Source organism: Pholcus phalangioides, unplaced genomic scaffold, assembly GCF_987345545.1.
Source record: "Pholcus phalangioides strain wild (caught in Gottingen) unplaced genomic scaffold, Ppha-v1.0 ptg000015l_1, whole genome shotgun sequence".
Lineage (NCBI taxonomy): Eukaryota > Metazoa > Arthropoda > Arachnida > Araneae > Pholcidae > Pholcus > Pholcus phalangioides.
Window position 1 is genome coordinate 92,501,395 of NW_028301608.1, and position 25,340 is coordinate 92,526,734.

The 25,340-nt window shown below is 36.3% G+C and overlaps 3 protein-coding genes across 3 annotated transcripts; 1 reads left to right on the plus strand and 2 right to left on the minus strand.

The window, feature by feature from the left end:
- The first annotated feature begins 356 nt into the window (after positions 1-356).
- RpL4 (ribosomal protein L4) lies at positions 357-1,787 on the plus strand. Its single transcript, XM_089244785.1, has one exon. It carries the CDS (start codon positions 501-503, stop codon positions 1,728-1,730), a length of 1,230 nt encoding a protein of 409 aa, XP_089100911.1. The 5' UTR covers positions 357-500; the 3' UTR covers positions 1,731-1,787.
- Positions 1,788-6,905: 5,118 nt separating this feature from the next.
- On the minus strand, positions 6,906-25,174 carry LOC149077050 (stAR-related lipid transfer protein 7, mitochondrial). Its single transcript, XM_089244787.1, has 8 exons — positions 24,535-25,174; positions 16,876-17,057; positions 15,986-16,035; positions 15,673-15,783; positions 15,521-15,565; positions 14,744-14,881; positions 13,614-13,698; positions 6,906-11,449 (listed from the first exon to the last, which is right to left on the minus strand). The coding sequence occupies exons 1-8, from the start codon at positions 24,993-24,995 to the stop codon at positions 11,307-11,309; spliced, it is 1,215 nt and encodes a 404-aa protein (XP_089100913.1). The 5' UTR covers positions 24,996-25,174; the 3' UTR covers positions 6,906-11,306.
- On the minus strand, positions 20,878-24,487 carry PolG1 (DNA polymerase gamma, catalytic subunit tam). Its single transcript, XM_089244786.1, has one exon. It carries the CDS (start codon positions 24,358-24,360, stop codon positions 20,920-20,922), a length of 3,441 nt encoding a protein of 1,146 aa, XP_089100912.1. The 5' UTR covers positions 24,361-24,487; the 3' UTR covers positions 20,878-20,919.
- Positions 25,175-25,340: the final 166 nt, after the last annotated feature.

Here is a 25,340-nt window from a genome sequence, read left to right on the forward strand (position 1 = left end):
TTGCCAATTTTCACCGAAAATAATATCGAAATTAACCAAACAAAATCACTAAGTATTGCAGAAATCTCTAAAAAATTGCCAGATGGTAGAAAGTGAAACTTATATCTTCACAATGAATTTTTAAAATCTGAAAACTTCCATGCGTGACGTATGGTAAGCTTTTTACGCAGGTGAGAATCGACACTGGCAAATAAAATAAAAAAAACTATCAAAACTTGTCATTTAAAAAATCGAGAGCTTATAAATTATTAATTTTTCTCACCAATTTTTTCATTTATTTATTTCACAAAAATTATTTCCGGAAGCATTTTTCTGTTGCCCTCATCGCTTGTGAATCTTTTCTTCCGCTGGTCGTTTCAAAGGCTAAACACTGCGCACGCGCTGCACAAAGTCGTTTCGCCCTCGTGGCTGTTTCGTGGTTTGTACGGAAATTTACGGCATCTAAAACTGACCGAACTGAGTCTTATTCGTGAAGAACTGTGAGTAATTTTTGCTTAAGTATGTCTTTAGCCGCGGCTAGACCCCTCATAACGGTGTACAATGAGAAGAACGAACCATCGGGCATCCAGATTTGTTTGCCAGCGGTGTTCAGGGCCCCGATTAGGCCTGACATCGTAAGCTTCATCCACAACGATATGGCCAAGAATCGCCGACATCCCTACGCCGTGTCGAAAGAAGCCGGTCATCAGACCTCTGCTGAATCGTGGGGAACGGGCCGCGCCGTCGCTCGTATCCCACGTGTCCGAGGTGGTGGCACCCACCGATCTGGCCAAGGTGCTTTCGGCAACATGTGTCGCGGGGGTCGGATGTTCGCCCCGACGAAGACCTGGCGTAGATGGCACCGAAAGATCAACATCAACCAGCGCCGTTACGCCATCTGCTCAGCGATCGCCGCCACCGGCATCCCTGCCCTCGTGATGTCCAAGGGCCACCGCATCGAGGAGATCCCCGAGGTGCCGCTGGTCGTCTCCGACAAGATCCAGGAGTACACCAAGACCAAGCAGGCTGTCCAGCTCCTCCGCAAGATCAAGGCCTGGAATGACATTGAGAAGGTCTACAGCTCCAAGCGTTTCCGAGCTGGCAAGGGTAAAATGAGGAACCGTAGGAGAATCCAGCGTCTCGGGCCGGTTGTTGTCTACAAGAAGGATAACGGACTGACTCGGGCTTTCAGGAACATCCCCGGGGTTGAGACCATCAACGTCGAGAAGCTGAACCTGCTGAGAATAGCACCCGGTGGCCATGTCGGTCGCTTCATTATCTGGACCGAGGGAGCTTTCCGCACATTGGATGAATTGTACGGCACCTGGAGGAAAGGGTCTACGAAGAAGAAGAACTACAACCTCCCCATGCCCAAGATGACCACCACAGACCTGAGTCGTCTCTTGAAGAGTTGCGAGATCCGCCGGGCCATCAGGCCAGCAAAGGGACAGGCTGAGAAATTTGTGCTGAAGAAGAATCCTCTGAAGAACATCAGAATTATGTTGCGATTGAATCCGTATGCTGCCGTTCACAAGCGTAACGCTTACCTGTTCGCCGAGAAGAGGAAGAAAGAGAAGGAGTTGTTGCTGATGAAGAAGCGAGGAATCGAGGTTCCAGATGACAAGAAGGCAAAGAAAACCGATGCTAAGGATGCCAAGAAACCCTTGAAAGGAAAGGCTGCAAAGAAAGAGGCCAAGATGGCAAAAGCAGCCGAGAAGAAAGAAAAGCAGGCTAAGAAAGCAAAGAAGTGAAATGTAATTTCATCAGAATAAATAAGGGAAACTAAAATTTTGTATTTCATAATATTATTGAAGTGTGTTATTGTTTCTTTTCATTGTGTGTCTTGAACTATTTGTAATCTATGCTGGTATTTATGTTTGAAATATTGGTGTTTTTTTTTTTATAGCGGGTTAAATGCTTGTTGTCAGAGGAAAGGGGGATTTGTTGTTCCATCATTATTTCAAAGATGGCATATCCATTATTAATTTCAGAGCAAATTTTTTAGCTAATTCCGATTGAGTGAAAGGTACGAAATTGATGTTTTAAGCCTGTTATGACTTGGAGGAGAAATTCTCTAGGTAAATGGACGATGTCTAGCATTTCCTTAGTAGTTTGCATTGTTAGGAGCTGTGGTCACTTAGTACTTATTGAATTTGAATATCTGTTTTTGGTTAATTTTCCATAAGCGTGGTTGGTCTGCACCAGGTGATGACAAATTGTATGCCGCAAAACAATTTGGAAGAATTTTAAGAAAAAGTGCAAAAAACATGTGTATTGGATTTTCACCACAGAACAATCCCAGGGCTCGTCACAGAACAGTTAAACATTCTGTTCCGGGGCTAACACCACCAGGGGCGTATGCAAGATTGATCTTCGGAGGGGGCACAAAAATTTTCTTGTGGAATTTTGAGTTACCATCCTTCAAAAAAACATTTAAATTAACAAATTGATTAATATATTACATTTTCTGTTAATATTTTTTTTGTAAATTTTGAGTCGGCTCTTGTTCTTGGGCATGTCTCTGAACAACATACTTATTTAGTCCTGAGAGCTTTTCAAATGCCATGGTCGTTTTTCTTAAGGCAAAAGTGAAATGTTTTATTTTCTTGGGGAATAGAGCATTCGTTTTAGAGAACTTAGAATAAGTTTTCATTATAACAAAAAAAAAAAACCATGAAAAATTGTCTTAATGGTGAACTGGGGATGAGCGAAAAGATGAGTTTTGCTTAAAATTTTTACATGACAATACATATACACACATGCAGATGATTTTCAGCCGTAACTGATAATAGGCACGTCCCTTATCTCGTTCCCCCCCCCCCCCCCCCCATTTTATATTTTTTCACCAACTTAAAGAAACAACTTAATTAGCTAAGGGAAGGAAAATATTGAACATTTTTGAAATTTGAAAAAGATTCCGCAATCTGTAACTCTCTACACACAACAGGGGAAAGTCGAACCAATGCATTCTTAATGCATGGGGACCTAAAAAGTGTAGTTGAAACTTCAGTGCACCTGAAGTTTCCAGGTGCCTACTTAAGTGTCCGTCTTCTGCTATGAACATTACTGTCAAGGTCCGCGAGTTCAAATCTGGCCTAAGAACATTAGAAACAAGTTTTTACCTACCCAACTTGGGATGACCATCGATGGATGGCTGTCCTCATTTCCCACCCATCTCCATTAGTTGGAAATTGCTGTATGGCGATATACAACTGGAGTTGTGTGGCAAAGTAGGTAGGGCCTCAGAAATATCACTTGGCCCTTAGTTGAACTAGTTTTAAATTCAAGTCAAACAAATGTGATAGTTTTCAATACCACGTGTGTTAAATTAGAATCGTGAACATTTTGAAATTTATGTCAGTACCATGGGGGTATGAGGATTCTTTTACTTTTTAAAAAAAAATGCTTGTGCGTTCTAAGAAATATGACTCCAATTTTGTTTTTTAATTTGTCGGACCATGGCAATAAAGTTTTGGCATTACTAATTAACATTTTTTTTTATAGTGATAGACTCGCATCGTGAGATCCCAGGTTCGAACCCCACCATTGGCTGAAGTTGGTTTTCTTTCGTTCCCATCTTCAAGGCACAAATGTGAGCTGATCTCCCCTTTCAAAAGTCTTGCCACAAAGAGCAACAGACCTATAAACTGTAAAAATTTAATTCAATCATTACACTTCATTTCTGAAATATAGATGGCAGCATTGAGAAATCAGATGCAACACCAGATACGCACTCAGACTGTTAGGTACACACACACTTCTGGCACAACTCACTGGGTAATAAATTGCCCATAGATTTCAATAGACGAGTTGTGCTCAGTTAGAAAGATTACAAAAAAGTTTGTCTATTTCATTCTATTTTGATTGACTACAACATGGGTAACCCATTATGAAAGCATTAATTTTACAGTGATGAGGGTGAGGCGGATTTTGGGAACTTTCCCTTATAGAGGAAAACGCAAGTTTAATTTGAAAAGGATTTATCTTTCTATTAATATCACAATGGTTGCAATACTGGTAAATCACATGCTCGATAAAAAAAGCCAAGATCAAATGGTTTCCGAAGCAGAATCAAAAACTGGATTAAGTCACAGAATTCTAAGAATTCTAGTACAGGGCTGGACAAATCCCATGTGAACTAAAAAAATTGGTATTGGCACCACAAATTTTTTTAGGTAGTTACTAAATTGCAGGCTGAGTGCAGCACAAAATGTTTGGAGTTTATAGTAGCATGTCCACCAACATGCAAAAGGGTCAGTGCCCTGAAAAAGTCAAAAGGAACTTTTTTTTTTTTTCTTTAGACAAAAAACAATTTGGCACCTAAATATTATTCTTGTGCCTAGATTTATTTTGCTGTGTTTGTCCAGTCCTGCTCTAGTGTAGAAACACCATTTACAGTGCAACCTAGGTAAATTGACATTTATTATTCTCATGTTTGGTACAGCACTAAATTCAATTGGGGAAAACGTCTCTTCTCTAATTCAACACATGACAACGACATCTTTCTTAAGTCGTCCACGATTTTTACTGAGTTATCACAACTCACATTTTCAGAAATCACTGATTGCCCTATTCAAATGTGGATGATTTAGACGTTTTTGATTGAGAGCTAAATTTTGAAATGTGAGGAGGAAAGTTATTATGGACAATTGCACTGCTCATTCATAAATAACAGATCTTCTCCAGCAATATTAAAAAAAGTATGTTTTTTTTTCACCTAATTAAGGATTATTCTTAAAAAGAAAATGTTTCATAGAAAAAATTGCGGATCAATTTAATCAAATTTAATGAATTTGTGGATGATGGAATATAAAATTGTTCAATATACAAGCATATGTAAATGATTTTTAAAAAATTGGTAAGATAAAATGGAAAAAACCCCTCACTAACTTGACATCTACTTAAATTGACAATAGGTGCGAGTTATTGAAGTTCCACTGTATTATGAGAATTTCCACAGTATAACATTTTCAGTTGGGGCAGGGATTGTTGTGGAACAATGCAAAACATTCTGCTTTGTGGCAAAAGGTCTCAAATTTCATGCTTATAAAAGTTTTTTGGTGTCAAGCTCATTTTCCATTGGCAATTTTAGAAACGTCATTAGTCAGTGTACACCTTGATTATGAATCATTCTAAGCAAAGATAACTGAAGATTATATGTATATAAATTTGATTTTTTTTTTTTTTTTCAGTCATCAGCATAAAAAAACATTCATGTGCATAAATAGAAAAAAATTTAGATCATGTGATCAGCATTTCTCTACAAGAGTCTAATACAAGACTGGACAAATCCCAGGTTGCTGTGGCAACTAGAAAATTGATATTGGTGTCCTAAATGTGGTTGCTGAATCGGGGTCAACTTCTGAATTGTAGTCTAAAAAGTGACACAAAATTTTTTGATTTCATTATGCCTTATTTTTTAAAATGGGGAAAAGTAAAATAAAACATTATTTATGACTGTTTTTCTTGAGCAAAATGTCATTTTTAACTCCTAAGAAAAATTGGGCGATGCCTAATTTTTTTTTTTTTTTTTTTTGTCAGGCCCTGGTCTAATACAATGCTCAACATAAACGCTAAATTATATCATCGTAGTTTCTCAATTTTTTTATTCCAAAAATACAGCTAATTGTAATTGCCGCTGTGGTGGTCGAGTGACGGACTCGCATTGCGATGATCCGGGTTCAAGCCCCACTGGCACCACAGTGGTGGTCGGCTGAAGTTGGTTTTCTGTGGTTTCCAACTTCAAGGCGCGAATGTGAGCCGATCTCCCCGTTAAAAAGTCTTGCCACAGAGAGCAACAGGCCTACAACGTAACAAATATTCAATCATTACACCTCACTCACAATTTGAAGTATAGATGAATTAGCAAGCACAACACTAGCTACACACTCAGACTGTTAGGTGCATTCACTTTGTTCCAGACTGCCACGAAGCTGGGCTGGAAGAGATCTCGGCAACAGGATAAGTCCGGTGGCAGAGCCCCTGGCGTTCATTCATTCAGCCAATTGTAATTGAAAGAACCTGGCATTCCAATAAATATTGGGCCATTCAATCCGGAACAAAACTGCTCTGAACATTTATTTCATCAAGTGAAGTTCATTGAGTGTCATGGCTAAATTTCTAGAGGCAATTGAAAAGAAAATGCTCAATCACATATTTTAAGTTCCAATACAATGATGATTTACAACTTCACAATATCTATCTCCGAACTAATGTCATACCTCAGCTAACAAAAACTTCAGTTGACATGAATGCATGCGCTAACATAGTAAAGCAGCGTTGAGCTGAATTTGCACTTAATTTTCATAAAAATAACTGTCTTTAGAGCCCAATTAGTTCATATCTGCATCAGAATCACTTCTCAGATAGACCCCCCTATTTTTCTTACAGAAAGATTTTGTCATTTTGTGTGAAATAAATGATTAAGCAAATCAAAATTGCACTAAAAAAAAGAAAAACTGAACAGTAGAGTATTTGATTTCAAAAATTAGTTGCTAAGGTAACTGAGTCAAGGCATTTTCTTAGTTTGGGCATATTTTTTAAATGAAAAATTTTTCTTCTCTTGCGAATTCCCCCCACCCCCAGTTCATCGACATGGAGTGATGACCCACACTTTGGGAACCATTGCACTAGAGCAGTTTTTCATCATGTTAAAAGATAGGTAACCCATCCATAAATATTCACTTGACATGTGGAACCTCAAGATGGTAATATTTTTGACTGAAATTTGGAGGCAATTTGTTCTAGCCAGTTCGAAACTGTATAATGATTTGGGCAATACCAATTTCAAGAAGTTTTTTTCGCTCCACCCCAATACATAGTAGGAGGTAATTTTATGATTAATGACAAAGAAACTGAAAATGCTCAATCTTCACTCTATCAAATGAAGATATTTAAAGCACAAGAAGAAAGAACTGCGTGAAAAATCTGAGTAAAAAAACATTTTATTTCCTCCAATCTGACTGAGAAAAAAAAACTTGACAATCATCAATCTATTTGAAAATATTCATTAAAATTAAATTACCATTATAATTCAGTTTTAGGGTGAATAAATAATTCAATAATTTCTCATACAGTTCCTCATTAATTCTATATATATTATTTTTTGCATTTCACAGGATAACAAAGAATTCAATAGTTGGGAAAAGCTTGTCAGGTTGAAATAGTACAAACAAGTGGCATTAAAGAAACACAACATTGCAAATTGCAAATTTCCATGATAAACTAAGCTTACTTTGAAATAAATTCATTCTTAAGAGTATGTGCTGCAGTTTCTTAACAGTAAAACATGGATATTTTCTACGCAAACACAGGAAACTGATGTATATATTTTTTTATCACTGCTCACCCCATAATGACTAGGCAAAGTAAGTTTAGTCGTTCATAAAATTTCTGAACAGGATTCTATGGAAAGTATAATTTTTTTTATGGCACAGAAAGTATCAAACCAGTGTATAAAAAACTGGGGAAAAAAATCTCTTCAAAAGAGATTGCAATAAGGACTAGTCGTTTTTGAGTACATAGCTGTAGTGTATATAGACTAGTCTCTACCATCGAGATAAACACACAAATTAAAATTCATTGCAATCTACAGGACTGGAGTCAATGAGCATGAAAATACAAGTTATATCATTTTTATCAGCTTTGAACATACATTGATTATGATTCCTCTCAGTGCATACAGGTGTCGCTCCCTTTAAAAGATTTTCAAAAGTTAATTAAGACATTGCAACCTTGAGCTGGAGTTTAATTCATTTTCAGGATTAACTCTTAAATGTGTAGCTTTGCATACGTTCAAAGATTTCATTACTATAACCAGTTCAAAGATAAAAATTCAGAATCGCTTTTGCACTTAAGGTGAAGTCATATGCTTTGCATTTTGAATTTGCTGGTAGGTGTCCCAATCCATGACGACAACAACTCTTGCAGAGCATGTGTGGCTGTGATTTTGAAATTTTATTTTTCTTTTTTTACCTTGAACAGTTGCGATCCAAATTTTTTTTCTTACCATAGTTAACTTTTCTTACTTACTTAATCACAAAAATATACTTATGTTTATTTGGAAAGTAATATTATTTCAATGCATTTATTTCATCAGCGACTCTCTCTCTCTTTTGAAGCTTTACACATCTTCAATAAGGTCCTGTATAAGCGGTACAATTTGAAATTGATTTTTTTAAAATAATTTTTCTGGCTTTCCACGCACACGTCATTAACTATGAAAAAAATTATCAACTCAAAAAAATATATATATATCAAGAATTTAAGGGTTAATATCAAAGACATGACATAGTTTAAATGACATAATTAGTTGGGTTTTTTATGATTAAAAGGAGACTAGTCTCTGGATGAAATTCTTAAAACCTGAGGTCATTAATGAACATCTCTTGATAGATAGTAGAAAATGCCATCAGAATTTTAACCGAAGAAAACAATCCTAATGAGACTAGAATTATCCTATTTGCAAAAGATATTCAAAATGTCCGGATTTCACAATTTGAGTTCTTTTAAAGAGACAAAGAATGCTGTGTGTCAGCTAAATCCTGACTGTTTCATTAGAAAAGTTATTAGCCTATCATACCATATCTAAGGCGGATGGCTGCAACACAAAACATGCATAACTCTAACAACTCATATACTCAGAATGCACATTCTCACTACAGTGATACCTTTGCCAACAAAGGTAATTCATTGCGGAATGATGGTAGTTAGCAAAACCCAATTTCCCGTAAGTTTCTATGGAAAATTATTTAATTTGTTCCAGGCACTGCCAAAAACTTCAAGATAATTTTTTTTTCAAAACACACCACAGAGCGTTATGAGAAAAAAAAGTATTCAAAGGCTAAAATGAACAGCTTCAAAATTTGATAAATGAGAATATACAGGAAGATGAAGATCTTTTCATTTTACACAATGTACACCACCAGGGCCCCCACATGGGGGGCTGGGAGTCAAGGAGGCCCGTGGGATGTGTGTGATCTTTTCTATTTTTTTTTCCTTTCAGAAATGTCCCACAGGAGAAAACTGGACATTTTAACATCAGTCGTAGCAATTTGTATGTATATCCGTGGATATCTGAAACTAAGTATTTCTATTCTTATTGTTTTCTTTTTTTAACAATACACATGTACAAGTAACCCAAAAAAAATGGGAAAGAACAATTTACAAGGCTATGTTCTCAAGACGGTGTACTGTCTTGAGAACATATCTGCTCACAAAACTTCTGGGTTGGATCGAAAAATATTTCTGGTTCACATCTTACAAAATAGTTATTGGAATATTCAAAATATTAGTAAGTTAGTTGTGTGTATGTGGAGTGCAAACAACATAAAGGATTAAACTTTTTTCCACGTAAATGAATCTTCAACATGGTGTTTTCTAACCCAAAGAAACGGTAAGCAAAACTGAAAATATACATTTTTGATCAATTTTATTTTGAGCCTCTCTAGTTAACTATAATAAAACTATGGCAGAAAAGTTAAATTGTGTTTCCAGGGTCACAACACTGTGGGGGGCTGTGAGCAGTAGTTTGGTCCACCACATCAGGTGGTGGATCAAAGGGGGAACAAATTTGACGCTTTAATCTCTTCAACGTTTTAAGGGAGCATCGAAATATGTTCTTGTCCCAGCTGACAAAGCATATAGTTGTGGCCCTAAGTGTTTCATAAAGTGTAAAACACTAACCAATTAAAGCTGGTGTTGACACAACCCAGTTGAGTTCATAAGTGCCCCCATCCATTTGTGATTTGTTCAGCTCATTTCTGTGTCTGATGCACGCAGATGGAAAAGATAAACTCCTGGAATGTTCAGACTTTTCAGTTTGATTCTAAGTCTTACACTGAAAGAGAAAGCCTGCTCTAAAATTATAGGTTCCTTTTTTTATTTTTCAGTGCATTTCCTATTAGCTGATTTTTTAATTTTGCACGAAACAGTTCAACACCTTTCAGAAAGAGAAGTGAAGGTACATCTGGAAAAATATTCCAACTTTAACTAATTGGGCTCGAGTGATAGTAATTCTGATAATGATTGGTGCAAACATTATAAAACATATTTCAAACAAATTATACCAGAGGCTGAAAAATCAGGAAAATAATCTTTGTTAATCAAAAAAATTGAAAGCCGAGGCGTTTGTTAGCCAAGGTATCACTGAAGTTAGAAATTACCCAGAGGAATGCTTACGAGGTTCATGTATGGTTAAGTAATAATAGCCTACCATACCTTCAAGAAAGAAAAGATCCACAATTTATATTGATCAGTCATGTATAGATAATGTGTGTTTACACTGCATGCTATGAGTTATCCGTAAATGGTTTGCTGACCCGAAATTTTCTATCAATGTGAACGGAGATGTCATGATATATTTTATTGCAAACCAAACAATGCACACTAAACAAACATCAAACTTGGCCACACACACTGACAGGCAGTACATGAAAGACTGAAGAGTTGCACCTGTTGGATTTCTTATAGCAAAGATTGTGGTGCTATAATCACAATTGGATTGTGGGGAGAGAAAAAAGAAAAGCAAAGTCTGGGTACTTATTCACTGCTCTATGATCAAAGAGAGTAAGCGTATATAGATGCACCTTTGAAAGAAGAAAATATGTGACACAAAGCACATAACAACGCCATTGATTAAAATTGCGAAATTTCTTCATGCAAAACAAGTAGCAGCTAATAATCATTTCAATTGCAATATAATCATTTTATGAAGACAAGGGTTAATTAGCTAGTGACCTATAGTTTAGAGCCAATTCAAAAAAATGGCTGTTTTCATAACATTTCCAGATTACGAACTATAGTTCATTGTGCTAACCCACTCAGTCAAGGTTAGATTAATTAACAATCATATAATAACTAGTAAATTCACAGATTCAAACACTCCAAGAACATATTTATCAGTTTTATATTCATATCTAGGTTTGCTAAAATGTGTGGTTCCAAAATGAAAAACGAGATTGGTTGCATATTTTTTTATAATGATTAACCTACTTCTTCACCCTAATTTTCCTCTGATAAAAGCTCAAAATTTAATGCTGATATAATTTATGCAAGATTTTCAAATATCATCATCAAAACATAAAATCAGTAGTAAAATGATAGGAAAAAACGTGCGACAATTAATTGCATTGATAATTGTAAGACATATAAAACAATTTTTTAAAAAATTCCTAGAAAAATTATTTGTACATAATCTATGAATATAATTCATATCCGAATATTTTATCTAATGAGAGAACAATGAGCAAGATCAGAGTTCATTTATCCATCTAATATAAAATAACTTTGCCATCTTTTCTCTTTTCAAATCATTAAAAGGACAAGCTTCACAAATATGCATATTCAACATCAGCAGTAGCGCATGACTGGTTTGTGGACACAGACTGAGCTAAGTTGGATTTGTTTTTCTTCTGTTGATAATGCAATTCACGAGCTGCTTCATGAAGTCGTTCAACAAAATCTGGAACACCTATAAAAAAGAATGAATTTATAACTGAATATCAAATTGATGACACAATAATTTTCAAAATGCAAAAGAACCATGTTACACCACTAGTCCCTCTGCACAGTTTGCCCATATTATGGCTAGGGTTGGCAGGTTTTTGATGCATGGCAGTTTTTGATAGTTTAAACCAGTTTCCCAATATTTTTTGTCCCATCGCCTCCTTTTTCAGAAATTTTTTTTTTCCCTCCCATCACCCCCAATGCAATCTAACCCATAGGATCCTATGTTATACCCGTAGCTTCTAGCGCCCCCGCCCCCGGAACATTCCATCACTCCAAGGGGGCGTTAACGCCCATGTTGGGAATCACTGGTTTAAACCACGATTTAAACTGTGACGTCAAAAACCTCAAATATTTTTTTTCAATATGAAAATTCCCATTGGGAATACATTAATGGCATGTAATGCTTAAAGTTACTATGTCATACAAAGAATACGTATTTAGTATTATTGTAAAATAATTTCCTGCTCTTCCCCCCCCCCCCCCTACAGAATTATTTTGGACAATATAGGTCTATGTTTCACGTAAAATATAAAAATTGAATAGAGCGTAGCATAAAAGCTGAAGGTAAACTACGGAACTATTTGATACTTTTGAATTCAACCAAAGGGATCACCCACCACCTAGCGTTTGATTTTGTTTTAAAACAGTGTTGTTCAATGACTGAGCCATGATATCAATCATACTTGGCCGTAAGATTGGATTCATGATCCCTTCTTTTCTAGCCAATTCTCATTCATTAAGGCAGTGTTTCTCAAAGTTGTGTGTTGCAGCTCCTAGTGGTGTCTCCAACCTTTGTCAAGGGTGTCGTGACAAGCTGGAGATATAGATTTGTGTGCCTATTTATGCTTTGAAGTGGTTCTTTTATAAGAGAAAATACCCACCAAACTATTCTGGGAAGCTGCAGATGAACCATGAATTGAGAAAGGGAGCCGCGGGTGACAAAAGTTTCAGAAACGCTGCATCAAGTCAATGGTTATTGTTAGTATTTCATGCTACATACAAAATATTCTAATCTATCAGAAATCATTTAAAGATTTCAAGAGATTTTAGAATTCAAGAACCAAAGATTTTTCTAGCCTAAGACTGAATTCAATAGTACAACGATAAATATTATATTGAATGTTCAGTAATCAGAAAATGTAAAGTTTATTTTTATGCTAAATATCAATTTAATTACATTTGTTTCCAGCATGTTATGCTGACACAATTTTTTTTCACCCATGGTGACTGAAAGATTTGTATTTATGAAAATTTTGTAATAAATTTTTAACATTAGTAAAAGAGTTTTCAATTAAATGATCAATTTTATTTGGGGATGCTTACTGCAGTAACGTCTTGTTGTATTTTGATCTTTGTGGGTATTAGCCCAGAAAAAAAAAATTAGTCTGTTAAGTCTGTAGGATAATAATCAATTTAATTCATTAATTAGTAATCTGTTTTTATTAGTAATGTTAGTGAAATAATTAATGTTAGTTAATTTCTATATAAATAATGCATAATTAATATAATTTTCAATAGTTAATTGATTATATCTTATTGTTTTATAAAAAATCGAACTTTAACTAGACTGAACCCTCGAGTCATTGTAATTTGATTCATAGTAATTTGGGTCACGGTCCCAAAAAGGTTTCGAACTGTTCCAAAGTTCTAAATGAATGCCTTTTCAAAAGCCAGAACTTCACAAAAAGATTGCACTTTTGAAAGATATAAAACAAGCAGCTTGAAAAATCTTTTCACATCACCCGGTCTCATCCAAAAAAAAAAATGTGTGTTATGCGCATTAAAAAAAAGGAACCAACAATAAAAGCAAATGATAAGGGAAAATAATGTGTCGAGACGTGTTAGGATTTCATGGCTTTTTCCCTTGTTATTTGCCTTCACTTTCGGCTCCTTTGATTACATCAGGCAGTGGATTATTAATCCTCCATGTAAAGCGTATTGTTCGATCTTATACTGAAAATTGACTGATGTGATAACAAATCTGTTTCGTGTTAATTGGAATTTTATTATAACCAGATTTGCATTAATAAGGCCCAACTCTATATAAAATTTTGCAGTACAGCGAATGGCCTACTGTATTGCTAATACTTCTTTATCAATGAGGCCTCTTGCTGGCCTTTTCTTACCACATGAGGCCATCCAATTGTAAGCAGCTGAGGGAAAGGCAGCTTGAGGATCATCAAAATAAGTCAAAATATAATCAAACCCATTCTGCAAAGATCAAAGAATCACTGATCAAATTCAAGTAAGATTTAACCACATTAAAAAAATAGCATATCAACATAATAATTTTTCCCAGAACAATAATTAAGCCAATTCTATTCAGTGAGATTAGTACTATGATTTCCGCTGTATTTCAGCAACAGGTCTTTTTACAAGAGACAAGGATTATGTTTAAATAGGAAGAGATCAATGAATTAATACTTTACAATGATGATTTATTTGTTACGAATACCATTTATTCATGAACCTGTGGAATCAATATTTTCCTAAACATTCAATCTTTCATGAAATTATTCAGCAGTTGCTCAATCATAATAACTTCAACTTCAGAATCATAAAAAGTCTTTTGCACATGCAACAGTTGCCGAGCTAAAAAATCTGAGCGAAATATTTTTATTGTGGGATTTTATTTCAAGTTATTTTTTACTACTGCATAACCATACATGCACGTCATACACATTCCTCTACCGAATGTTTAATAAATTGGTGCATGCTGGAATGTGTGTTCTCAGTGTATTCTGAAGCTCTAACTTATTTATATTGCCAGAATTGTGCATGTTTTGCATTCTTGCTTATGCTGCCATTCGTCTTCCATATTTTTAAATAAAGATGGCACATCCTTGAATAAGTTACTTTTTACTACACAGCTTCTCTTTCACAAAATCTTTCTTTTATTATAAATTATTGTAAAAGAAACTTGAACCAAGGATTTTGTGAGATTTACCCTATTCTTAATATTCATTTTAAAATGTAAGAGATAAGGCTGAATTTGTACGTAAATGGAGAAACATAAATTTCAATAGAGATATTTTGCAAGCAGACTTATCATATTCAAAAAAGTCAGTCTTATCTATGCAATCAATCATGTTATTTGAATTTAGTAGATTCTCCATCTTAATAAGGAAAACCTACAAAAGCTAAATTCCAAAGATTGCGCAATTGTCAAGAAATAATGGCATTTAATAGAAACTTGCATGTACATTATGGCTTATTTGTTTAATATTAATACATGCAATAAGGTTTTAATACTTACCTCATCAAATGTTGTGTGCGGTCTGATTACCATTTTTGATGAATAGTTTGATACACGAACATATTTCTTACTTTCTGGGCAACAAGGGTGTTCTACAGCTCTTGACACTAAAACCATGGTGTTTGTCTTTGGATCAACCTTAAAAGAAGAGAACGTGAATAGAAATCAATAATGTTAAATGCTCATCACAAGTGAGACGTTTATCAAACATAGGTAATAACAATCTGATTTCAATTGAAGCTCAGCTCTATTAAGTGATCAATAGCCAAAGGTAAAATTTTTTTTAATGTGTAGCAGACATATCACTTTTCTAAATCAAATGACTGCCAAAATCAGATTTCTTGAATATGCCTGAAAGCCATAATCATATTACACATATTATGTGATTTTCTAAATCCACTGAAATTGAAATCTCTATCTGCTTGTCATAGCCACCACAAGAGTTGGGCTGACAGGGCTTTAGCCTAGGACGATTCATATTTTTTTTGTTTCTCACGCAATAAATTCCTATATTGCATCAATACAGCCACTGTACCATTTTTTATGGTTTTTCAATGGTTTTGTAGAATTTAAATTCATGTAGCTCCATAAATATCCAGAGCAGGTCATTGAAAATTTGAGTATTTTCATACCTCAACAGTACCTGTATGTGTACAAAATTTGAAGAAAATCTGAGTCGGTCATGCAACTGACTTTCAATTTTTTTTGTTCTGTATTTTATGGAATGAGCCATATATAGCATAATATGAACACAGTTATCAGAAGAAGTATACATACCATGAAACGCCTAATGTAGACATATTCTCTGCTATACATTGGATACTGTAATGACAAAAATTAATGAATTAAATACCTGAAAATCACACCAATATAAAAATATTCTGTTAAGTTTGTACAAAATTTGATAAGTAAAAATAATAATTAGTTACCGGATAATGCATCACCCAGTGAACAACTTCACAATTGCTATTATCCTCCTGATCTACAACATCTAATTTAATAACTAATTTGTCCCATGTTTTTCTGTATTCAATATCAGTCTGAAAAAGAGGAGGGAGGGTACAATATAAATATCAAAATTGATGTATTTAATACACAAAAAACCAATCAAATACTCATCAGCAGCAGAAGCTATCAATGAATTCAAGTTTTCAAAATGCTCTTTCATTCCACATTTTTATTACTTATACTTTTTTTAATGCAATGCAATTGAGGCTTGTTCGTGATTGCCTCCTAACTTACCTGGATGCTGAAAAAGGCTCTAGCAGGCACATCAAAGAAGGTTCCAAAAACTAGAAATGATAACAGACATAATGAAATTAAGAGAATTATAAAAATAATCACTTTTCATTGAAATCAAGTTGATATATTGCAAAACACAAACTTTTACTTTAAACATATCTGAAGATTAATATGATGCAAATGTGTGAACACTTTCAAATTATATGGGAAAACCAGTTGCCTCGATGTGCTCAAAACTAAATGTGTAATAAAATCATAAATTTTTAGGTTTAACATGTTTCAGTATTTAGTATAGGCGATCTTTATTTCTGAGGCTCTGTCCGTGTCACCTTCATTTAAAAAAGGTGAAGTAAAAAGTCCAAACCACAAAATGAGACTTGGCTGCAGCATACCATGTCACTACAGGCAATTCTACTTCTTTCTAAAAGGACAAACTGATCATAAAAGCTCAGCTACTGATGAGCGATTTTCCACGTGCAATCATTTTACCTAAAAGAATTAAATAAACCCGTCTTACATGATGTGACATGAAATAGCCAAAACTCATCCCTTGGTGAAGGACTATATTTTAAAAAATATCAATTTAACCTATATTGTTGGAAGCTAATCCACAACAATTAAGTCAGAACTTTTGTCTCCGAGACACAGTCAGAAATGGGTGTCTGTCCATTGTAAATTAAGAAAATCTGGTAATAGCCATGGGACACTTGAGCACCCACAGAATTCCTGACTCTGATGCCACTGTTCAACCTAATACTACCTAATAATATCATTAAATTACAACTTCAAAATTGATAAAAAAAAATTGATGCAATAAGCACACACACACACACTAAATATAATGACTCTAATACATTTAAAGGTAGAAATATATTTGCAAATGAACAAACTTTTATATTCATATAAATATGATTGTGGGAAAGATTTCCTCCATAACTGGATAGTTTCTTTCTGAATTACAGCTTCCCATCCTTCTTTACGCAATTTATCAGCAAATTTGCTGTCCTTAATTGTTTGCATTTCCGAGCAGGCATCTTTGTGACTATGCAACGAATCTAACTCGCAGATACTCCTATAAGAAATTTTTGGATACATAAATATTAATAAAAATAAAATTATCTTGTTATTCACATATTATTAGCTAACATAACCAAGCTAATACATTGCTTGGTTTATGCAAAATATTCCAGGATTTTGATTGGCATAGCTTATACTTTATTATCACTTTGGAATACATGGTTCTTATAAAAGGGCAGCAGAAGAAAAAATCTCTACATGCACAGTACATACTTTTGGCACCCGAACCATGATTTTTTTTAGCCAACAGTTATTTTTCGCACTTTCAACCCAGATTTGGCAACCCTGCACGATCACACAGGTCTTTATGGTCCAAGAGACTCTAGTTCATATGTCATACGAAATATTTAAATTTCTTAGCACAGATTCATCTACTACTATTAAACCATACATACATCTTGCCTATATTCTTTTGTGGTATTTCCAACAAATTGGCACATGTTGGAATGTGTGTGTACGTGTAGTGAACCTAACATGAAGTTTGTTTCTGTGTAATGCTTTTATGTGTAGTGCGACCATCTGCCATCAATTTTTCTAACTTGGAGTGAAGTGTAATTATTGCGTAATTATATCATTGCAGGCCTGTTGCTATCTGTGGCTAGACTTTTTTAGCAGGAAGATTGGCTCGAAGTTGGAAGAACCACAGAAAACCAACTTCAGCTGACCACCACTGTGGCGATGGCGGGGCTCAAACCTGGGTACTTTTGATGCGAGTCCATCACTATGACCACTCTACCCCCACAGTGGCTACAGATTATAGACTGCTGCATGCCATGTGTTTTTTCCTAAGTATTTATAAAATATAACGTGGTCAACAAAAAATAATTTTTTAAAGATGGCATATGGATATGAATAGAAATGATGACTTAAAACAAATAATTAAACCACCTCCCTGCATGACTCAAGATTTAATTACTGCAGAGCTTCACAAATTGAAAAAGATATTAGACACCAGCCAAAAATATTAAGCGCCCCAGTGGTGCACAGTGGTAAGATGCTCGTCTTCCACTATAAAGGTTCATGGATTTGAATCCGGGCATAGACCTTCAGAAGCAAGTTCTTTACCTACCGAGCCTGGGGTGACCACGGATGGATGGAATCTTCATTTCCCACCCAACTCTACTGGTTGGAAATTGCAGTATGGCGGTATATAACCTGAAGTTGGTGTGTGGTAAAGTTGCCAAAAATATTGTAGATTCCCCAATTTTTTTCCCAATTAGAGAACTCTTTGTTGGAGAAGGCTGACTGTCAGCCCCAGTGGGTTTGAAGGGCATACTGAAAATCTGTTTATATCTAGTCTTCCAAGTAACACATATAGATAGGAGATATCTCGCCTCCTTAGAAGTTGCTTATTTTAGCATTGGCAAGCCCAGATATTTTGTCAAAGTTGATTTCTCAATGGAACACTTTACTCTATATCCCTTAGTTCAGTGTTTCTCAAACTGTGCATCATGACTCCTAGTGGCCTTCGTCAGGGGCATCATAGTGAGCTGGAGCTATTTATTTCTGTGCCTTAAAGTCTGTGTAGGCTGTTATGTTAATGTAAACTCGGGTGACAATGGCGGACACCCAACTGATGACCATTAACGAGAGGCACAGAAAAATGTTTGTGAGCAGCTACACCCCCCCCCCCCCCCCGTGTGTCAAACTTTACTGTGTTATGTCTCACATTTTTCCTTGAACGAGCATATCCTTAGCATATTTGCCTAGTGATGTGATGAAGTTCCTCTCTCGATCAATCAAAAGTTGTTTTAAGCGCAGACTCCATCCACTGTTTTCACTCCTCAATTTCCGTAAGTATTTTGTTGAGACTTTTCAAAAAATGAAGTTAGTAGGCTGCTGAACCCTCATGCCAATGATTTGCAGTTTGATACAGGATTCTTCTTTTGCACATACAGAAACATAACTCTAACTACTATTTAACCCCATACATGCACGGCATAAAAAATTCCTCTACAGAATTTCTAATTAACTGACATGCCAAAACGTGCTGTGTGTGTGATCCAATGCTTTTAGAGAATTATACTCTTGTTTTGTATTATACTGGTACTGCCATCTGTCCAGTGCTGTCTTAACCCAAGGGGTAAGGAACCTCACAAAAATGGGAACTGGTTGAAATTTGCCAAGCAGGGGCCCATAATGCTCTTAAAATGGCCCTGCATGTGTCTTTCATATTTTTAAGTGAAAAATTACAAATGCCTTAATTTTCATGTTACAATATTTGTACTTCAATACAATATTTGTACGTACAATATTTTGTACTTCCAGCCTTCGAAGTTACTCCAACTATTGAAGGCTGAAGGTCTGCATGCTCTCTGCAGAGAGGCATTGTCAAATGGGAGATGGGCTTGTGCATTCACACCCCCAAAGTTAGAAAACCACAGAACACCTATTTCAGCTGATACCACTGTACTACCAATAAAGTTTGAATCCAGATCCTTGCAATCAGAGCCCAGCAGATGCCCACATGACCTTTGACAACCGGACACACCCCGCTTCCCATCTCAGAGAAACTGGCCATATCTCCATCTATTTGCATAGTTCAAAGGTTGCGTAAGGCCGTGCACATGATGCGGCGATCAAAAGGTACAGCAGTGCATAATAGAGACTAGTGATGAAAAAACAATTGTATTGTTTTGTTCTACACCGCACATACTCGAAAAGTGAGGTGGATGAAAGAAAGACATCACTCAACTAGGTGTGCAAATTGGGCAAACCTGTGTGTTTCCATCTCAATCTGCTGATTTTCATTACTTGCTGATTGATCTATTTCTCTTTTTTTTTCTTTTCGCTCTTCTGCAGAGGGATAATCATCACATCCTTACAATTAACAACCCCTTCTGCCATTTTCTGTATCCTCCTCTTCCTCCACCCCATGCTTTTTTTTCTTCCTAGCCACAATTCTTGTAAGTTCTATTTTAAATTCGAAAAATACCTCTTCGCTCCACTATAAGTGCAGCCTAAGGTGGCTGCATGATATCATACCAATTTCTTTAATTTTTGTATGTGTTTTTCTAATATTTTGTTTTTCCGTTTTAGTTCATTGATGTTGTTTACTAATAAGTAACTGTGTTCCTTATTATTAATTATAAATTTGCAATGTATCATCCAGTATGGGTCTCTAGACCCCCTTGGCTGATTTTTTGTTTCATCTTGTATTTATGTAAAAAATTAAAACAATAACAATGAAACCATAAATATGTCTACAAAAAAAAAAAAAACTAAAAAAAAGAGGGGGCAACTTTAAATTAGCTTTTATCTTTGAGTAATCAAATATTGGAGCTTGTCCATCTTTTTAATTATTCATATGGTACTTCTTTACACCATTGGTTCTTGAAGTAGTGTCATAAGCAGGGTTGAAGCTATGGTCGTATTTTTCGCAAAATGTGAAAGAAAATCTTAGAATGCAAATGTAGTAGTAGCCACTTTCGCAAAAATTCATACAGGAAGTACAAAACGAGTAGACATCCATTCATTAATCATTCGAATTGTAGCATTTTGCTAAAGCTTTTTTAGCTAGCTTAAAAACCTTAAACCCTGATTTGTAAGTCATAGGGACTTCTCTAATTTTTATCATGGATGACGCAATGAGTTGTTGCGTTCATGTACTCCCATTTGGGTTTTTTCGATGCTATACTAGGAAGCTGCAAACTAACTATGGAAAAGTCATGGTAGCCACAGGTGGCAAAAGTTAGAGAAATGTTGCTTTACGCATTTGTTTCAACAAAAACCTTTGGAATTATTGAAACCATTTCAATACATTATTGTAACGTTTTATAATGCTTCGATGAGAATTAATAAAAATATGGGTTGAAAATCAAATTTATTGGTACAACTAATTCACATTAAAAAAAAATTCACAAAACATAAGATACAGAATCGGAGTTTTTTAATGTCTCCTCTGAAGCAGTCAGATTTTTATCAAGATGGCCATTTGTCTTCTCAAGCAACTGATATATATCCAAAGCTTCTCCATTCGGGATCCCATATCCTTTCTCCAAGCCATGAGGATTAGACGGCGTAACAGCATCCATTGTGACCTCTTTCCGAAGTACCAAGTCTATATCCACAGAACTGAAAAAGGCAACGGATTGAGGCAAGTCTTTCATACCCAACTTGTACGCAAATAAGCACCTGGTCCACAAATTTGTTATCTGCAAAGCAAGAGCAGCTCTGTATCGATCCTCACTACTGACAAGAAACCTCACTTCATCATGGATGCATATTGAAAGACGGCCATCAATCTGATAATGTTTAAATAGCCATTTCATGCTCACCAGCATTAAGTGTAAATAATCCACAGCTGAACTTTGAACCACCCAGTTGATTCGACTCGTCATGAAGTTGGTGTCAACAGCCTTGGGCTCGAGAGCTCTGCTGATACAACAGCCAAGTGTTGGCGTTCTAGGTTTAGATGAAACTGCAATTTGCTCCAGTTTATTGAACAAATGAGACTCGCTCCCACCAGCCCAGACTTTCTTCTGTGAATAAGAATTTCTTTTCGATAAAAGATCAGAATTTTCTAATTTCTCTTCGAATATCGATTTCCTCGTGCCTTTCGTCTCTGAATATATTTTTTTAACTTTCATTTTTGCTTCTGATGGTGAAAGTCTGTGATTAAATTGCATGAGAAGCCTCTGAGTGAAAGCTTTGCCAGCACCATATATTCTGGCATAATTCAGAATTTTAGCTTGGTTTCTCGTGACACCAACGGATTTAGCTGTTCGGCTGTGCATGTCTGTTTCTGCACTTTTTTTACCTTGTAATGTCATCCATCCAAACGCGGTACAACCATGAAGTTTAGCAAATTCTGAATCCCCTAATATGGCAGCAATCCAAAGTTCTTGTGAGTCAACATCAGCACCAACAAAATGATATCCCGGAGGTGCTTGAATCATCGATTTCAGTTCGCTACCAACACGATCGCTATAAGCATTACTGGCCGTCAACCATGTTGGTTCAACTGCTCTCCGAGTGACGGTTCCAGCTGGAACCATCCTGGGTAAAATTGCACCATAGCAACTGCTCTCATCATAACCATTTTGGGAAGTGACAATTATCGGAAGCTCGCTGCTTTGCAACCACACTGCCATCTGTGAAATAATTCTTTGGTGGGAGTTTTTCCAATAAGATAGCATCTTGCTAAGAATTAAAGCTCTACTCGCTTGACCTTTGCTATACGAACTCAGAGTCCCATCTTCCAACTTCGGTTGAAAATCTTTAGATAGAGGATTTCCAACACGCTTATGAGGGCCATCTTTATGAGGAAGACGGTAGAATGAACATCCGGGGATACCAACATCATAAGGACCAATCCTATATTGTTCAAAGTTATCCTCTGTACCATCATCTTTTGATGATGAGGACTGAAGCACGGTTTGCCACAGTTCAGATTCTTCTTTAGAATTTTCTTTTGGTTCTTTCAAAGTAGACCAATTTGGTTCCGAATCATTGACAGACTCTGACAAACTTTTTCCCCCAACGCCACAAATAGACAAGAAAGAAGACAGAGGAAAATTGCTGTTTTCCAGAAATTCATGCTCCAGATCTTTTGGCACGAGATAGCCCCATCCATGCTTCACATCATAATGAAGAGGGAAGCCATCCCATGTCAACTTCATCAGTTTTGGTACGCATCTCATCTGAGTGCTAATGAGACTCGGTCCTGGCTCCCAGTTTTGTTTGCCCACGCTGCTTTTATCACACAATTCTCTATACCATGCTGGATACCCTGGAAGAAACGGGCGTATTTTCTTCAAAGTCGTACTAGTTTCATGGATGAATTCCATAGCAGTGTGTTCCTGGCATTGTTTGTCAAGATTACTTCCGGCTGACTCTGGTGTTTGCGAGAAAGACAAGTCATCATTCTTTTTCACAACTTTAGAATTTGGCGATGTACCCTTATTACTCTTTTTTCCATGTTTTTTAAACTTCACTTCTTGAACTGACCAATCTAAGTCCCACAACCATGGGTCTTCTTTATATTTACAGTCATGGAGGAGGCCACACGAATCATTAGCCAAGTGCATCAATGATAATTTCAGCTCCTTCTGCAAATCTGAGTAAGCGTCTTGGGTGTCTCTCAGATATCGTTCCCAGTTTTGATTAATAGGCAAGTACACTGTTGACATCTCTAGCAATCCAGCAAATGACACTGGATGGGGAAATCGTTCAAAATACATGGGTGCTATTCTTTTCAGTATCTGGTATGTAGCGAGTACGTCCCGGGCACAGTATGTGGCAAGATTTTGAAATTGGTCCCGTATCTCATCCAGTGTGCCAGTAACAAAAACTTCTCGCTCTGCTTTTTCCAAGACAGCACCATCACAATACAAGCTATATACATCAGCCAAATTATTCAAGGAACTTCTATCAGCCCAACCAAAAGGTATACTAAAGTCACTGTTCTTATCTTCTTTCTTTTTGCTAGCAATTGACATTGCCCTCTGTAATCCAGTTTGACCAGATACGCACATGTGTAAAGACATGGTGTCCACAAAATACGAGTTAGTTCTTTGCAACAGGTACTGCTCTTTCATGAACGTCCTATCAAATGCCACATTGTGTCCGATTATAAGCTTTGCTTCCTCATTCTTCCCATCACTGACTTCTTTTTCTGTTCCCAGTGGAATTAGATCCGATAAATATATCCCATCAGACCAATTAAAATTATCCTCAACCAATCTCTTGCTGCACCAAAGATACCAATGTTTATCCGAAACTGCTGCGGCCAAAGTCGGATATTGTCCTTCTTTCACACAAACCTCAACATCAAACACAATTGCTTGCTCTTGTGGGAACAGAACTTCAGATCCATTTCCATGATGATCATATCGAGTCCATCCTGGCACAAATTTCCACTCTTTAGGAACAGGTGGCAGATCAGTTTGCGACAATTCCAGCAACAGCCTTTTATATTCACCACCTATTTCTTCTCCTAAGCACCGGAAATGTTCGCTAATGTTCGGTCCTTTAAGTTGAGGAAGCAGAAATTCAACATCGGGCAACGTGCTAGTTTCCGAGCCCCATATCTCATGCGCTTTCAAGTGATTAACAACTTTTTTAGCGATACTTTCATTTAAGGTTTCAGAACTGGAATCAGATTCAAATATTTGACGATGAAGACCCTGAGACAGCATCTGTATGTTTATAAAGTTGAATCTGTGTCTCTCATCTTTTGCTGGCAACTTTTTCTTGACGCCAGCTTTCTTGGAGACCATCGAGGACAGATAACGAGACTGTAGGATATCGATTTTGGTGGCGTAGAGAAAGTTACACTTCAAGCAACGAGGAATCATGTTTAATAGTGTCTCAGTAACTCAATAAAAAATCTACAAGAAAGGAAAACGCTATACACAAATGATCATTTATGTCATTTAACACACAAACATCATTAACTTTACCAGCACTAATTTCAAGTGATTTTTTTTTTTTTTATCGAGATCATTACTCTTCCAGCGGCTTTCAATTACCTTTGGATTTCTTGGTCCGTGATCTTCTCTTTCTCCCAGCTGAACAGCGCCGCTCCCAATAAAAACGTGAATTTTTGGCTCCTGCGGCTGCGTAGAGATCGGACGAATCGCGACACGATGTGTCTCACAGATTTCTCCGTGTACAGCCTCGTGTAGAGATTCCAAATCTGCGAAGCCCTCCGAAGTCTCTGCGAGGCGTAGAAATTGAATTGCTGCGTCAAGATCTCGCCGAACGTGGAAAGTTTCTCGTTGCTCAGGAAATTGAATCGACCGAAATGTTTCACGATTGATCCCAAGATAGATATTCGACCGAATTTATTCTTCAGGCCGTTGAAATTGTTCGATAAATGCCTCTTCGCTTCGAAAGTTAGATGATTTTCGGTCGCGCTTTTATTGTAACACAATAGGCGGTAAGTACGTGCCGCTACGCTATGGTGGTTGCACAAGAAGCCGACGCTCATAATTGGAGAATACGAGGCGTTTATGACCGATTTGTATTTCTAGAAAGAGTCTTCCACGTCGGCGTGTATTTCAGCGTATCATGCTAATTCTTTATCTCATTTGCATACTCGAGTACCATGATGTAAACGCGTGCTCAAGCTTTTTCTTTATTTGTTTACATTTTTCATAATCAGATACCGATGCCACACACTTTTGTCGAATTCCGGGAGAAAAACATTATGTCCAGGACATGCATAAATTAAAACTTTTATTGGTTAATAAAATTTTAATGAATAGAATTTTTATAATCGTTTTTTATATGTTTCAATGCATGTGGAATTTTTTTTATTTCTCGTCATTCATGA

What these genes read in the sequence shown, in the direction of transcription:
- RpL4 (XM_089244785.1), top strand. Translation starts at nt 501, where the DNA reads ATGTCTTTAGCCGCGGCTAGACCCCTCATAACGGTGTACAATGAGAAG.
- PolG1 (XM_089244786.1), bottom strand. Translation starts at nt 24,360, where the DNA reads ATGATTCCTCGTTGCTTGAAGTGTAACTTTCTCTACGCCACCAAAATC.
- LOC149077050 (XM_089244787.1), bottom strand. Translation starts at nt 24,995, where the DNA reads ATGAGCGTCGGCTTCTTGTGCAACCACCATAGCGTAGCGGCACGTACT. An exon ending in ATATTTATATGAATATAAAA is followed by an intron (nt 16,036 to 16,875) that starts GTTTGTTCATTT and finishes TATCATTTCTAG; the next exon opens with TTTTTGGAACCTTCTTTGAT. An exon ending in CAATTGGATGGCCTCATGTG is followed by an intron (nt 11,450 to 13,613) that starts GTAAGAAAAGGC and finishes TCTTTTTTATAG; the next exon opens with GTGTTCCAGATTTTGTTGAA.